We start from the raw sequence: 16,226 nt of genomic DNA, 5'->3' as shown, positions 1-16,226 counted from the left end.
AATATACATACATTTATGCAGATTTTTCATTATTTAATTTCTTCAAATATAATGCAGGACTCTAACATTTTGTGGCAACAGTTTGAAAAGTGAACCGACATTTATGAGTCCGACGCAAAATGCCAAAACGAAACTAATAGTCCTTCGGGATTCAAATCCCTTTGGACTAAAAAGACACTTAGAGAAACCAAATTTTGAATAACATAGTCTTCCACCTGAATACGGGCACCTGTCAGCCCAAATCTTGAATTAGGTTTATTATCTGTTTCATATTTTTTAAACTTTACCTTTGTTGTTCTCCTAGATAAAAAAAAAAAAAAAAAACCTCTACTTACTACAACAGAGCTGAAAATCTCACAGGTAGGAAATTACATATGGCAATCATTTATCACTTTCTCAAAGTCGACATTTTATGAAATTTATTAACGGTTACCCTATAAGCATTCCCACTCTAGTCTTTGCAACAAAAGAGGGATATGAAACACTTTACCATCATTCTCACTTCTCACCATTATTTCTCTCTTCATCATTTCTCATTATTTCATCTGGTTATTATTAATGGTAATCTGGTACCATTGGACTTATTACTAATGAAAACGGAATATAATGAACAATTGTGCTTTAAAAACTATAATTCAGTTTGTTTCTACGTATCTGCGTGAGAAAGTGTTTTCATCCCCGAAATCAACTTAAAGAATGTGCCAATTTAAGACGTAGGTTTAAACGTAGGTTTACCAGCATACATCCAAACACAAAACACAAAACAGCTTTGAAATTTTGTGCCAATTTAAGACGTAGGTTTACCAGCATACATCCAAACACAAAACAGCTTTGAAAGAATTGGCAAGATCGAGGCAAATACATTCTATTACAAAGTCTGTTCATTTTGAACCTTTGTACTTGTCTTTATAATTTTTCAGATAGTTTCCGAGCAGCCTGTAGAAGTACGTTTTGTGGTGTGAAGTTGAAAGAGAGCGCGCAATATTTAAAATTTCATGAAATTATTTCCTATAATATTTGCTATAATTTTTTAGCTTGAAAAATATTGCAGAAATTGCAATTTTCTATAGATAGTTTAATAATAAAGGCTTTTTACCACACATTATTTTTACATACCTTGAGTTGTTCTTGATTTTTTTAATCGGAAAATAAGCAGTTAGAAATTAAACTGAAAATGTCTGAAAACATTCTCAGAGTGCATCGAACAAAATACCGCAGTTTATTTCAGGAAAAACGATACAAATAGAAGTAGATTTAAATAAAACTAAATCATCCTTTCTGATTCTTCCATGTATTTTTTCAGTTCTCATTCGTGTGTAGCTATCATTTAAAATTCTCACTCTGTTTGAACTCAGTCCATCATCCGTAAACCTCCCTTTCAGCTAATGTTATTCATGGACATCCATGAGTGGATAGGTTCTTGCTTAAGAGATTCAATTTCTTAGAGGTCTCTTCAAATCCTAAGAATTTCTCTGGAGATTGATTATTCTTTTTCTTCGTGATAAAGTATCTTGTCCATCAAGGGTCTTTAAAATAAACCTTAGCCGTGAAAAAATTAACCCAGGAATCATATTTAAGTGGTACCTTCCGCGTGACTGAAGATAGTCACGATCGCCACAGACAATGGGTATCAAGTGTCCGCACTCGTCCAGGCGTGGGGTAGGAAGAAGGTGAGTGCGGAAAATCGTTAAAAAACGTCGCGCAAGGAGCCCGTCATAAATTTGCTTTCGCCTGACAAGCTCTGCTCTCATTTACCTGGTACAAAAATCGCACACCAGGAAGGGAGCTCTGCCAAATGATCTTTATCCTCAAGAGGAAGATGATGCTCGGGACATGAAACGCTCATCCACGGATTCTGTGATATTGAGTAAAATTTCCCCTTGGTGATGGACTTTAGTGAGAGTCTCCCGTTGCTCTTCGTTTAAAAGTTCTTGTGTATTTTTGAACAAGCCACCCAGAGGACAATGAAATTGATCACCTTCTGGAGGGTGAGTTCTATTAATATGAATGGATTTCTCGCACAAATTATTTTGCAATATCTCTACAATTATTCTACATTGATTAAGGATTAAGACAGTATTTATGTTCATATGAGAGATATTTAAAGAGAAGTATATTTTTTAAGAGAAAAACGCTTAATTTTAATTCAGCAATAATATTTGTACAGCCTCTCCTCAGAGCTTAATATTATAGCTCGCTTATTCGGCCAAAGGAATGAAATGTAAGCATGAAATTTTAAAAATTTTTATCCTCTTTGAATGGGTCACGATTACATTTACAGATAAATAATTGCTTCTGAAAAATTCATTAAAGATGCTGAAACTGAAGTTACATTTTTTTGCATGTTATATAAATGTGAGAATAATTATTGTTGAAAAATAATTCGTTAACTGAAAAAAAAAATAATATAATTTATTATTCAGAGAAGAAAAACATTTTAAGAGCATTAGGCAAACCAAATATTGAATTAAAATAGTAAATATCGTTTTTAAAATATTTTGAAATCTTATTATTAATAAGATTAATATATTTTGAAATCTTATTATCATTTTTAATTACGCTTGAGATTTATTTTCCTCTGTGCGTCTATAACATAACTTGAAAAATACTGCTATTTTTAACTTGAATTGATAGTTATACTGTTTAAAAATTGTGCGTTATATCCTTTCTTTGAGTATGAATACTACATTAGACGCCGCTTAATGTCATCGTAGTTAATGTCTTTCATTCGGATACTGTTATCGGATTGCCGAAGTCTTGCCCGTTTATGTACGAAAACATGGAAAATACATCGCATATTGTGATAAAAAATTTGTTCAATGATATCAAAATATTATAGAATGAATTTTTCAACTCGAAGTGAATTCTTCAAATAAGGTCACTATTAATTCTTAAAAAATTTCCAAATGACTGAAAATGTAATCAAGTAAGGGATTAAATCAACAAAATACTGGGATTTTATTTTAGTCTAACTTTTAAAATTTGGCAAAAAAAAATTATTTAGTATGTCGTAGCCTTTTATAAACTTTGTTTTTTCGAGAATGATCAAGCACAAGTTTCTATTCATCAGATAGAAGACGATGACAGATGATGTCTGGCAGGGGCTTTCTGGAAGTCCAAGAATATCATATAATAAACGTTCTAATGTAATCACGTAAGGCATTAAATCAACAAATTGCTTGGATTTTATTTTAATCAACCTTTTAAAAATTAGGGAAAAAAATCTGAAAGTTTCAGATTTTAAATTACGTCCAAAGGAGCGTTTTCTTAACATTTTGTATGTTTAAATATCGTTTTCTTCGCGCTTAAATCATAAAATTCAGTTCAAGAGTAACATCGCAAAATAGTTTTAAATTGAGCATATCTTTAGAATTTCCGATACAGTCTCGCGCCCTGGAGATAAAAATGTTTTTTTCTGTAAAACCTTGATATCGCTCGCTTTGAAATCCTTGAGTTTGTTAATAAAAATTCGTTAAAGTTTTACAAAATATGAAATCGATAATAAAACAAATTCCAAATTTCAAATTCGAGCTTCCAAATGCCCATATTCACAGTAGTATTACGTTATTCAAAATTTCATGGCTCGAGAAACCGTTATTTTATCACAATGCGAAAAACATTTATGCAGATTCTTCATTATTTAATTTCTTCAAATATAATACAGGGCGATAATATTTGATGGAAACAGTTTGAAAAGTGAAACGTATACTCAGAGTGATTCGACGCAAAATCGCCAAACGAAAACAATAGTCACTCAGTGACAAAGCCCTTTTGGATTTATATATATATATATATATATATATATTGGATTTATATATATAAATTTTTTATATATATAAATCCAATAACTTAACTTTTGGATTTATATATATATGTAGTATTTCGTAGCCTTTTATAAACTTTGTTTATTTCGAGAATGATGAAACACAAGTTTCTTTCTGTTCATCAGACAGTAGACGATGACAGATGATATCTGGCAGTGGCTTTCTGGAAGTCGAAGAATGTCATATAATAAAATTTCTGATGAACGTAGAGAGAAAATCTGTGAATTCCTTCTGAGTGTTGATATATGAATATCCATCTAGTGAGGTCCAAGGGTTTCAATCAAATAATTTCCAGAAGTTATAATTTATTTGGATTTTATTTCATGATTAAATTTAATCACAGAAAAATTTATTAAAAACTTAAATCCTAAAAAAATAAGAATATTAATTTTTTAAAAGTAAGTGCCTAAGTAATGGAAACAAATTAAAAATTTTAACCTTTTTAACGTATTTAAATTGTTAGGAACAGAGATAGAGGGACTACTTACAAATTTAGAATGAAGTTTACATCTGTTACACATGCAGTAAATACTTTTAAATTTCATTTAAGTAAATCTTATCATAAGTAACAATAAAGCCATTTAATGTGTAATTTTTGAAAGTGTAATTCAATAAAATTAAGAGGAATTCGATTATTAATAAGTGTAATTGATTAATGTTTTCATTAGCAGCGCTAATACTTTTAATTCTTAGAATTTGATTGACAATGGTGTTAGCAATTATTTTTCAGGAATTAGAATTCAAATTTCTAAAAATTCGGTTTGAAATTCAAGTGTATGAGTTTAATAGTAATACTGTTAAAAAGTCTTACTTTCATGAAAGAGTTTTAATTTCTTTGCGGTTGAGAATTTTAAGGTCAAGATAATCAACTTCTTTATTACTGGAGTTGCTTTTATTAAATTTTTAACACATTGGAGAAATATAAGCAGTTTTAATTGACCCAGAAGTATAAGTGATAAGGTCATCAGTATATCTGAAAGTAAGATTAAATTTTTCTATTTGATCATGATTTTACATAAAATTGAATTCTTGTACAAAAGAAATAGAGTGCAAATCGAAGTTGAATAATTGGTGCCCATTGGAATGCCATCAAGCCGCAGGAAGATTTTTATCTTTAAATTTGATAAAACTATAGAAAAATGAACATTTAAAATAAGTCGTCCATTTCTCAAAATTAAGGTTGTTATTAAGTGATGAAAATAACTCATAAAGTTTGAAAGGACTTTTATTAATTTCTTTTAATGAAAGTAAGGTTTATAAATTTCAAAATCAGAAATATAGCAATTTTTATCGGTTCTGATTTTTTTTATTATTTTTACAGTAATTGTTAGGGGGTAAACTGGAATCATTGAGCAATGTGAAAATAATCTTTTTATTTTTTTTTTTCAAAAATAAAATCAATGTTCTTTTTATAATTTTTAGGACACCTGGCAATAAATCTGAATTTTATTGGTGTTTTTCAAAATTTTTGAAGGGCATAAAAATTGGGAAATTTGTTACAATAAGGATTATGAGAATTTTTTGTGTTTTTTGTTGTTGAATATTTTTTTTTAATACAGCGGTTGTTTTCATTGTAAATGGAAGATTTATGCTTTATATTATTACTTTGTTCTCTTTCAGTTAGTTCATAATAAAAGGTTTGTACAATAAATAGTACCCTTCCAATGTGACTCAACACATCCATCAATTATTAGAGGTGTTAAGACCCCATCCATTAATATATTAGATATTTAACCACATTTACATTGTTTTATCCATTTATTGCAAACCAACAAATTTAACAATTACGAATTAAATTAACTTCAGCCTATAGGAACTAAGTTCAGCCCCATTTAGTGAATATGACCAGGAATTACTGATGCGATCGTTAACGCGACTTATTATGTAGAGTGAACTTTAACTACCGCCAGTGCTTTTCCTGTCAACTGGCATATAGTTATATGTAATATTCAGAAATTGTATGCAAGCGTTGAAGTATAATTCGAAACAGGGCATGCTATTTCTGTTAGAATGGTTAATTTTTATGTTACTGTTCGGAAATCGACTGTGTACGGAGTAAAAAAAGCACCAGTATAGCTTGGTAGAAGTTAGTGTATTGCGACACTTATAATTTAGATGAATATTTGAATGTGGCAAAGAACACAAGGACTATCTCTTTAAGGGAAATGGATGCTTTAGAAGAGAACTGTGTAAGGGTATCAGGTTCAATGTTTCTTCTAACCTTCTTCGGAAACATACAAGGACCTGACTAGGAACAGAGAGCTTACTAAAGCTATGTTCACTAATTGTAGTAAGTAGACAGGATACAGACGAAGGGTATACAAAACCCTTTATTTTTCTTTATATACAATGACTTCCGTACTTCGGAATACAATGACCCTCCACTCGGGATCTAACGTAAAAGATATCAAAATAAAACTAAACTCTAATTTAACTTTAGAATAATACACGTGTAAGATTGGCCTTATAATAACAGGAAGCGTATGTAGCACAGAGACTGTGAACACAATACGTTTAATTTATCAAGAGGATTAAAACCTCTGGCCTGGAAGGCAAATAGCAACTGCGTAACTTCTAAGGTAAGCGGCCTGCTTCGAACTCACTGCTTCCTCTCTTTTGCTTGGCAAAAAGGCCACACTTAAATACTTGGCGTTCGCCAGACAAACTTTGCATAAAATCCTTAACGCTTATAATTCTGGCCGGAAGTAGAAAATAAGAAGTGATAGTAAAGATTTAAAATAAAATAAACGTTAGTAAAACTTAAGATCCTTACATACTTCCCGCCAGAGTTAATTAGTTTGAAACTGAGGTCTAAAACGACCTTGTTGAAAACTTTTAGCTCTAGAATATAACGCGAGGCCAACCTTTTACAATCATAACTTCGTTAGAAACTAGAAAATTTAAAAGAAAGAAATTTGTTACAATAGCAGCTCCCAGGATCTACAACAATCTTTTTTTTTCATCTGTACTGCATCTAAACAGGAGCTTTATTCAATTCTGGTTCCTTCCAGAGATCTGGAAGGAAAACTAGTTTAATGAAATGTTACACAATGACATTGCAAATAACATATAGAATATACTTCTCTTAACATTCTTATTTCATTCATGACTATTTTAATTATCTCTCCCCGTGCTCTCTGACATGTGTTGTAAAAGAACACCAAACACGAATGTGTTTCTGTCTACGTGTGCCACACTTCCTCCTACAATCAAAACACTAACGTGTTAAAATTCAACATAACGAGACCCCTTAACACACCCTACTTTCAACTCTAAACCCTGAGGTACTATTCTAAAAGTGGCTAACTCTAAAGTGTAGCGTCAGAGAGCCTAACTACATCATTCAACCTTTACCACATATTCACCATGATTTAATCTTTACAGTCACACGAATAACAAATTTTTAACATTACTTTCACTTTTACCATATCACGGTATTTCTTAACATTTAAAATAACAGTTCACATGTATATAAGAACATATCAACCTGCCGTTAATTTTACACATTTGAAAACATACATTAGTAGTACATTGTTAACTTCTATTCTTTTCAAAGCAAGTGCCAATTCTTTCTACATTGAAATAATACTACATTTCAAAAAGTCTTTCAGACTAAAACTTCTTTCTTGCTAGAATGTTTTAAATAAAATTTATACAATAACTTTTTGCAAGATTTAAGTCTTTACACAACGCTATTATACATCAACTTTAGTTTTACGCACGAGTAATTTAAAAACATAATAAGAAAATCGGTCACAACTCATTTCTCGCCCTTTTGGCGATAAAGGTAGACCTCGCATGAGGTAAAACTTCTTGAAATCTGCCACTTGCAGTAAAAATGAAAGATTAACTTAAGTTTGCAAATTAACATAAAATTTTACTTATCTTTGTAATATTCGGACATCCTTTTCTGGGCCCAGTCTTTAAAGGTATAGCAGATAGTAGCTTGGTTGATCCTCCTTCTTGTACGGGCTCGCCCTTCAGTGCTTTCCTCTGGAAGCTTCCGTTTTTCACCAGTACGGCCACCCTTGAACTCCTTCCTTTTGTCCTCTACTAGTGGTCTTGGCCGTTTGAAGGCAGCTGGTCTTGGTGGAATCGGGAAACTTCTGTCGTGATCCTGCTTGGACCTCGTTGTTGGCCGTTCAAATTTTTCTTGTACTTTTTCCTCCGCCGCTGATGGCCCTTCCGCAGTTCGGCGACTTTTGCTGCGGAGAGTTCTGTCGGATGAGTCGATCTTCCGTTTTAAAGCCGGGTTATAGTTGCCGTCATTTCTCCTGGTCCTCTTCACATACGTCGTCCTTCTCCCTTCTTCATTCTGGGGGTGTTCGTGAACTCTGTTTTCTGGACGGTGGAACGGCTTCTTTTTCTTTTTACCTTCAATTTTTCCGCGGGGCAATTTTCTTTTCACTTGCTTCTGTCTCTCATTGGCTTGCCCTTGTACTTGTCGTTTTCCCACCTCTGGAACTTGTACCTGCGGTGTCTGCCGTGCCGGATCCTGCAAAAGATCTGAAAAGATTTGCATTTTATTACGATCGAAGTAGGGCTTAATTTGATCAATATTTGCGGAACAGATTTCACCATTTCTGGCCTTTAACACTACAACAGCGTGAGTTATTTTTTCTATAACATATGGTCCTTCAAATCGTGGAAAAAATTTGGCAGTTTTATCTTCTGGTGCTGAAGAAAGTGAATGCTTAATTTTTAGTACTTCATCCCCTACTTTATAAGTTACTCCCCGTCGTTTCAAGTCATAATACAATTTTTGTTTTCTCTGTGCTACTTCAGTATTCTTCTTTGCCTCCTTAATTAGTTTTTCTATATCACCCATTTTAAATTCTGGGGCTCTTTGTTGCACATAAAATAATTTATCTAACGGTGTTATAATCTTTCTGCCTAGAAATAACTCAGCAGGAGTTTTTCCCGTTGTATCATGTTTTGCGGTCCTAAGGGCGAAAGCAAATTCATTAACATAGTTATCCCAGCTTTTATGAAAATTTTTAACATAACTACGGATAATTTTCACTATATTTCTGTTGACCCGTTCCGCTATATTTGATTGCGGCCGATACGGGACCATTTTTAAATGACGTATGCCCAGTTTTTGGCACATGTCTTCAAATATATTACTTACAAATTGAGGACCATTATCCGATATAACTTTTAGGGGCGCCCCGTATTTTAAAATATATTTATTTAAAATAGAATCGGTAACTAATTTCGCGGAGGCTCGTTTTAAGGGAACAATTTCGGTCCATTTACTAAAATGAACAACCATAACAAGGAGATAGCGACTTTTGTTTAACTGACTTTTTGAGAAAGGGCCCAATAAATCGATGCCGATTACTTCATTTGGAAATTCGGATTAAATACTATTTAGAAACCCGGCCGGGCGGAAATTAATATAATTAACGGCTTGACATGTTGGGCAGGACTGGACATACGCCCTTGTTAGCTTTTGCAGTTCAGGAAAGTAGACTGCCTCGCGTACGCGTTGGATAGTTTTTCGAATACCAGCATGAGAAGCTAAAGGGCTGTCATGGAGCTCTTGCAGGATATTTAATCTAAGACTAGCTGGGATAACAGGTCGAAATTCGTTGTTGGAATTCGTAGTTTTTGTATAAAATAATAGACCATCTATTAGTTCGTAATGGGCCGCCCTATTTCTTATCGCCACAATATCTTGGTGGCTAAAATTTTCAGGATCCTTCAAATACTCATAAATACTTCCAAACTCAGGATCCTTACCCAGTTCGGTTATTACAGTTTCTCGGGAATTTATTGTACACGCTGTCAGCATTGCAACTTTTACGGTATTACCCTGTTCGTCTAATTTAATTCGTGATAGGGCATCTGCTACGATATTTTTCTTTCCGGGGGTATGCTTGATTACCAGATTATATTCTTGCAGCTTGAGTGCCCATCTTATTAACCTTGGGGATAAATTTTTCCCTGAGTACAATCTAGTTACCGCCGCATGATCAGAATATACTGTTATCGGCGCCTTTCCAAAATAGACTCGGAACTTTTGCACTGCTAACAGAACTGCAAGTGCCTCTCTCTCGGTCGCGGAATAGTTTCTTTGTGTTTGATTTAAAGTTCGGCTAAAAAATGCCACGGGCTGCTGATTTTGCGAAAGTACCGCTCCTACCGCATAATCCGAAGCATCCGCTGAAATTTCTAAATTTTCATCCTTTTCAGGAAATTTCAACACAGGGGCTTGCGTTAATGCTTGTTTTAATTTTTCGAAAGCACTATTGGCTTCGGCCGTCCATGAGAATCTTGCCTTTTTCCTTTTTAATTTTAACAATGGCTCAGCGATAGCCACAAAATCTTTTATAAAGAACCTATAATATGAACAAAGTCCTAGAAAAGAAGAGAGCTTTTTGCCGTGTTTGGAGTCGGATACTTTTGTACAGCGATTATTTTTGATTCATCTGTCTCGATCCCTTTTTGCGATATTTTGTAACCTAAATATTTTAATTCAGGGACTGCAAATTTGCACTTTTCGACATTAACTTTTAGACCGGCCTCATTTAATAAAGAAAACACCTGTCTTAAATCCTGTATATGTTAGTCGAGATTATCACTAGTAATAATGATATCGTCTAAATAGATAAATGTGGACTTTCCAAGAACAGGTCTTAACACAATGTCCATGCATCGCTGAAATGTTGCCGGGGCCCCTGAAAGGCCAAACGGCATACGCAAAAATGCATAAGTGCCAGACTTGGTTATAAAAACAGTCTTAGGCACGTCCTCAGGCCTCACCCCTATTTGAAAATAACCAGTCGTTAAGTCTAAAGTCGTCATAAATTTGGTTGATTTTATGTTCCTTAAAATTTCTTCTATGATCGGTAACGGATATACCGGATATTTCGTTATGGAATTTAATTTACGTTAATCAATAGCGAATCTCCACCTTTTTGGATGCTCCAAAGGATAATCATTATTTTTCTTACATAAAACCACCGGGCTAGCATAACTACTTGAGATGGGCGTTATGATCTTTTTACGTAGCATATCGGTAATATGCCATTCTATAATTTTTTCCTTATTCTTATCATACCGGTATGGTTTTTGACGAACCGGCAATGCATCTCCGGTGTCAATACTATGGTTAGTAACCTGAGTAAATCCTGGAATATCACTAAATAAGGAAGCAAATTCACTTACCACTTGTCGGATTCTATCTTGCTCGTCATTAGGCAGGTGGTCAAGATTTAACCTTGGCGGTTCAACCTTTTCTACACGCACTGGTTTCATTGTCAGCCTAAGGGACGCTTCATTAAAATCCAGTGTAGCTTGTGCGTCTGAAAGAAAGTCTATTCCTAGGATTAAATGTGCTTGCAAATTCTTTACTATAAAAAACATCACCTTTACTTGTTCGTCCTTGATACGGATATATAAAGGTACTTTACCTACGCACTTACATTCTTTTCCTTGCGCCGCTAACACTGTCGTATTATCCGCATTATATATGCGGTATTTGCGAAAATACTTTCTAAAAAAGACTTCTGCCACACAGGAACACTGTGCGCCGGTATCCAGGAGTGCGGTGGCCGGGATATTATTTACCAAGACTTCAATCTTCGGAAGAGTTAAATTTTTCACCATTACTGTATTTAACTTGTAGGAAGAGGGGTTTTCGTGGCCTTCGGATTTCCGCTCCCTCTCGTCAGCAGAAATCCGTTTTAGTTTAAATTATTTTTCCTTTCCGTGCTTTCCTTCTTTCTCCACTGGCCTTGAGACTTTTTTTCCTGGGTTGCCTGGGTTTGGGCGCCCGGCGCGTGGCGTCTTGTGATTCCTCTTTAGGCTCTAGATATAGGTGGACGTGGTGCTATACCGATTAACCTTTTGGTAAAGGGACAGTGCCCACGTCCTCCGTTGCTTATCGCTTATTGAACTGTCGACGTTCGCCGGCTGTTTTTGAATGCTCGGGTTTCCTTGCCCAGTGATTCGCTTTTTCTCCGTAGCCGTATGCTTGAGTTTGCTGTAGTCTTGGCGTATCAAATTGGTTTCGCTGTTGATATTGGCGTCTTCTTTCGACATCCGCCGTTCTTCTACTTTCAAACTGGATTGCTAGCTCAAATAACTTTTCCAGTGTAGTCGGATTTCTTAATTCAATAAAATCTTGCACTTGGGGCAGTAACTTCGGCAAAATCACTTGAATTATTTCAGGATCCGGACGGTTTCCATACAAGAGCTTGAAAACGTGAATTTTTCTTAAAATAAAGCTCGAGAGGTTTTCCATTCTTTGTTGATATATACTGAAAAGTTCTGTTTCTAATTTCGCACGATCCCTTACAACAGGGAAGGCTTTTAGTAGGGCAGTCTTGAAATTTTCGTAAGTATAGGTGGGACTTCCTGCTTGACCCAAGAGACTTCTGCCGATACATTTGAACCAGTTAAGCGCTTGGCCCCTCAAAGCGCTGGTAGCTAAGGTAACTTTTTGAAACTCGTGCACGGGGTAGAGCATGAAGTGGTCATCCAATTTTTCCAAAAAAACTGGTTACCGGTGAGTTTCCATTAAATGTTGCTTCTGGTTTCATCGAAGCGCGCATGGTCTGGACGATGTACCCAAATCCTTCCAGGGCGGCAGCTGGCATTTCTGGATTCTGAGCCGTTTCTGCAGGCAGCACAGGTTCTTCTTGAAACTCGGCCATGGTTATTCTTCTACGTTGGGCGCCACTATCAGGTTCAATGTTTCTTCTAACCTTCTTCGGAAACATACAAGGACCTGACTAGGAACAGAGAGCTTACTAAAGCTATGTTCACTAATTGTAGTAAGTAGACAGGATACAGACGAAGGGTATACAAAACCCTTTATTTTTCTTTATATACAATGACTTCCGTACTTCGGAATACAATGACCCTCCACTCGGGGTCTAACGTAAAAGATATCAAAATAAAACTAAACTCTAATTTAACTTTAGAATAATACACGTGTAAGATTGGCCTTATAATAACAGGAAGCGTATGTAGCACAGAGACTGTGAACACTACAATACGTTTAATTTATCAAGAGGATTAAAACCTCTGGCCTGGAAGGCAAATAGCAACTGCGTAACTTCTAAGGTAAGCGGCCTGCTTCGAACTCACTGCTTCCTCTCTTTTGCTTGGCAAAAAGGCCACACTTAAATACTTGGCGTTCGCCAGACAAACTTTGCATAAAATCCTTAACGCTTATAATTCTGGCCGGAAGTAGAAAATAAGAAGTGATAGTAAAGATTTAAAATAAAATAAACGTTAGTAAAACTTAAGATCCTTACAAGGGCACCGGCTCGTTTTAACATTATGCATAGGAAAAACCACGAAAATCAACCAAGCAGCCAGCCCATCCGCCAGGGATCGAACTCGTGTCGGACATTCACCATTCAACGGTTTTACCCACTTAACCTATTGAAGCACCCGTAGACTAATTATGAGAAATAGCATACATGTCTTTTGCTTGCTTGTTTGTTTAATGTATAATGAAAACTTTCACAGATGTTGTCTCCTCAAGAAGAAACATATCTTCTTCGAAGACTTTTTAAAGTAAACTGGCTTGAATCATGTTACACATCAACATCAGGAAGCTATGAAAATGGTAATAAAGCTAGTCTGTCTGTCGCCAAAACGAAGCTAATTCTGGCAACCAGTGTTGTCAGCGGCTTTATCGTTGCAACTCTCCTTGCAGGTCAAATGCTGCTTAAATATTCATATTTTTTTCAAACACATATATAAACGTTCTTGCATTATCAGCTCTTTACTCATCTCAGTAATTCTAAATTTTATTTTATTTGAAAATTCTGCCTAAATAGTTTGTGTTTGTTAGAAAATAAGAATACCAGTTCCTGCAAATAATTGTTTTGTCAGCTTATGCGTATTTAAAACTGTTATGCAATATCTTTATTCAAAATTAATAACATATAATTCCTATGAATATAAAAATGTGAAATGTTGTCTAGAATTCTTATAACTTCGATACTTTATGCTTGGGTAAGATTAGAAAATGGTGAGATGTTTTCAATCACAAGACGAAGGTGCTGCTACAGCTCTTGAAGGTATCTCTTTCTGCAATGTTTTTTTTTTTACTTCAATGTTTCCATTATATATTAATCACACGCTGAGAGATTCAGTGACCAAGTAGGTTTCGGTCTTTGTTGACAACTTTGTCAGAAACGAATAGTGTGTAAATAAGCTCCAATAAATTTTAAGGCTATATAGCTCATAACTCCATCCTGTTGGAAATAAACGCATTTAAGCTAGCATCAGTTACTAATTCAGAAGTTCACGGTTCGGTAAAACTATCGAAACTAGACCTGTGAAAATTTGAAAATGCTGATTTTTCTTGTTTGACTTCTGAATTAGTATTTGTTCGGCGTGTTATCGTGTCTTAATTAGTCATCAATTATATGATTTTATATCATTCACAAGCGGGTTCCTTTCTTGAAGGGTTTCGTTGTTTTTCATTCCGAGTTACTTTTAACTGCGTCGTTCTATGTATAGAAATAGCGTTAAAGGAAGTGAAAGTTTCAGCCTCGCGAAATCTACATGAGGAATTATGTCTGAGAGGCCTACCAGTTAAGGAATGCCCTAGATAGCTTCTTCACAGAAAATGGAAACATACATGGAAGTATGATCTGATTTACACTGGTTATCATAAATTAAGGAAAAATCACAAAAATCACGATTACTGAAAAAGTTACATGTAGAATTTAATAAAACTTACCCACAATATACAACACATAGTAAGGCATCAAATAACATAAAAAGAAATTACCAGACTAATATGGTAGTATAGAAATTAGCACATGTATAAAATGAACAAATCGAAGATGTCAGTTTGCTATAGGAAAAGTACCTTCAATATGGAATATGATCGCCTCTAGAAGCAATACAGCACATGCAGAGATGTGTGATGCTTTCAATTATGCGGTCTATCAGTTCCATAGGAAGCGAGAGTCATTGCTCTTGTAAAGCAGTTGCAAGCGCGACAAGGGTCTGAGGGGGCTAATTGAGAGCATCTAGACGTCTCCCTAAAGCATCCCAAACGTGCTCGATAGGATTCAAGTCCGGGGATCGAGCTGGCCACTCCATGCGCATAATTGTTTCCTATTGAAAATAATCATCTACGATGCGAGCCCTGTGTGATCTTGCTTTGTCGTCCTGTAACAGGAAAGCATCCCCTATTGCCCCGGCATATGGGCGCACATAAACATCAAGGATGTCATCTCTGTAAACTTGAGCATTCACGGTTCCCCTTGGAACGACATGGAGGTCTGTGGGTCCAGCCAAAGAGAAGCAATCCCAAACAGAGTCACTGCCTCTTTCGTATGCATCTCTTTCACGGATGTTTGACGGATGATAACGGGTTCCAGATTCTCTCCATATCAAATAACGCTTACTATCGCTTTCTTGACAAAACCTGGACTCATCCATCATACATGGAAGTATGATCTGATTTACACTGGTTATCATAAATTAAGGAAAAATCACAAAAATCACGATTACTGAAAAAGTTACATGTAGAATTTAATAAAACTTACCCATGCATGGAATCATCCGTAAAGAGAACAGCCCTCCATTGATCAGGTGTCCAGTGGACATGTTGTCGTGCCCACTGCAAACGGTCCCTCCTATGGCGTGACGTGAAAGGCACGCGAATGGCTGGTCGCCTCGCATACAGAACCTTTTCGTGAAGCCTTCTACGCACATTCTGACAACAACATTCTGGTGGCTGCAGCAAGGGAGGATCTAAGAAGAATCGGAGTAACGGTTCTATTCCTGCGTGCACATAATGTCAAATATCGGTCATCGACGCTCGTCGTAGCAGTCGGCTGTCCTTGGCTGAACCTCCTAGATACCGAATCTGTGGTTTGAAATTGCCTCCAAAGTCTATGAACCACAGGACTTACATTTAGCCATCTGGCCACCTCTGTTTGACTTTGACCTGCCTCTAGTCTCCCAATGGCTCTCCATCGTAGTTCTACAGGCAGATGATGGAGGTCATTGCAATGAATTGGCTATTTCCGATTTCTGATGCCACTATCACAGTGAAATGTGTGGGCTTGCTCTCAAACATGGACTGTTATGCTCCTCGCAGATGACGTATAACGAGTGCAGTGCCACTAATTTGCATATTGCAGTTTTACTCAGCAACTCTCACTCGGCAACATATTCAAATTTTACACGGTTTGGCTTATTTTTGAGGGAATTATCACTATTTTTGTGATTTTTTCTTAATTTATAATAACCAGTGTATTTAAATTCAACGGAACGAATTTAGAGTGGTGGTGGTGTGGTGTATTTAATTACGGCAAAGCACACTAGGGCTATCTGCCTAAGGGGAGGGATGCCTTTCGTGGAGGACTTTCTAAGGGAAACTGGCTCGTATACACGTTACACATGGGGAAAACCACG

General features: G+C 35.7%; 1 protein-coding gene across 1 annotated transcript in view; it reads left to right on the top strand.

Annotated features, from left to right (window-relative positions):
* The first annotated feature begins 1,787 nt into the window (after positions 1-1,787).
* The window catches only part of LOC118188499 (uncharacterized), a 71,885-nt gene continuing 57,446 nt past the window's right edge, over positions 1,788-16,226 (top strand). The window contains exon 1 of the mRNA XM_035358934.2: positions 1,788-1,988. Coding sequence (XP_035214825.1) covers positions 1,965-1,988 — 24 coding nt within the window. The 5' untranslated portion in view covers positions 1,788-1,964. The remainder of the gene's footprint in view (positions 1,989-16,226) is intronic.

Source organism: Stegodyphus dumicola, chromosome 7, assembly GCF_044657685.1.
Source record: "Stegodyphus dumicola isolate Sdum_Otavi_A_Nest chromosome 7, ASM4465768v1".
In the NCBI taxonomy this organism is placed as follows: domain Eukaryota; kingdom Metazoa; phylum Arthropoda; class Arachnida; order Araneae; family Eresidae; genus Stegodyphus; species Stegodyphus dumicola.
This window is presented reverse-complemented; position numbering and strand designations above follow the sequence as displayed.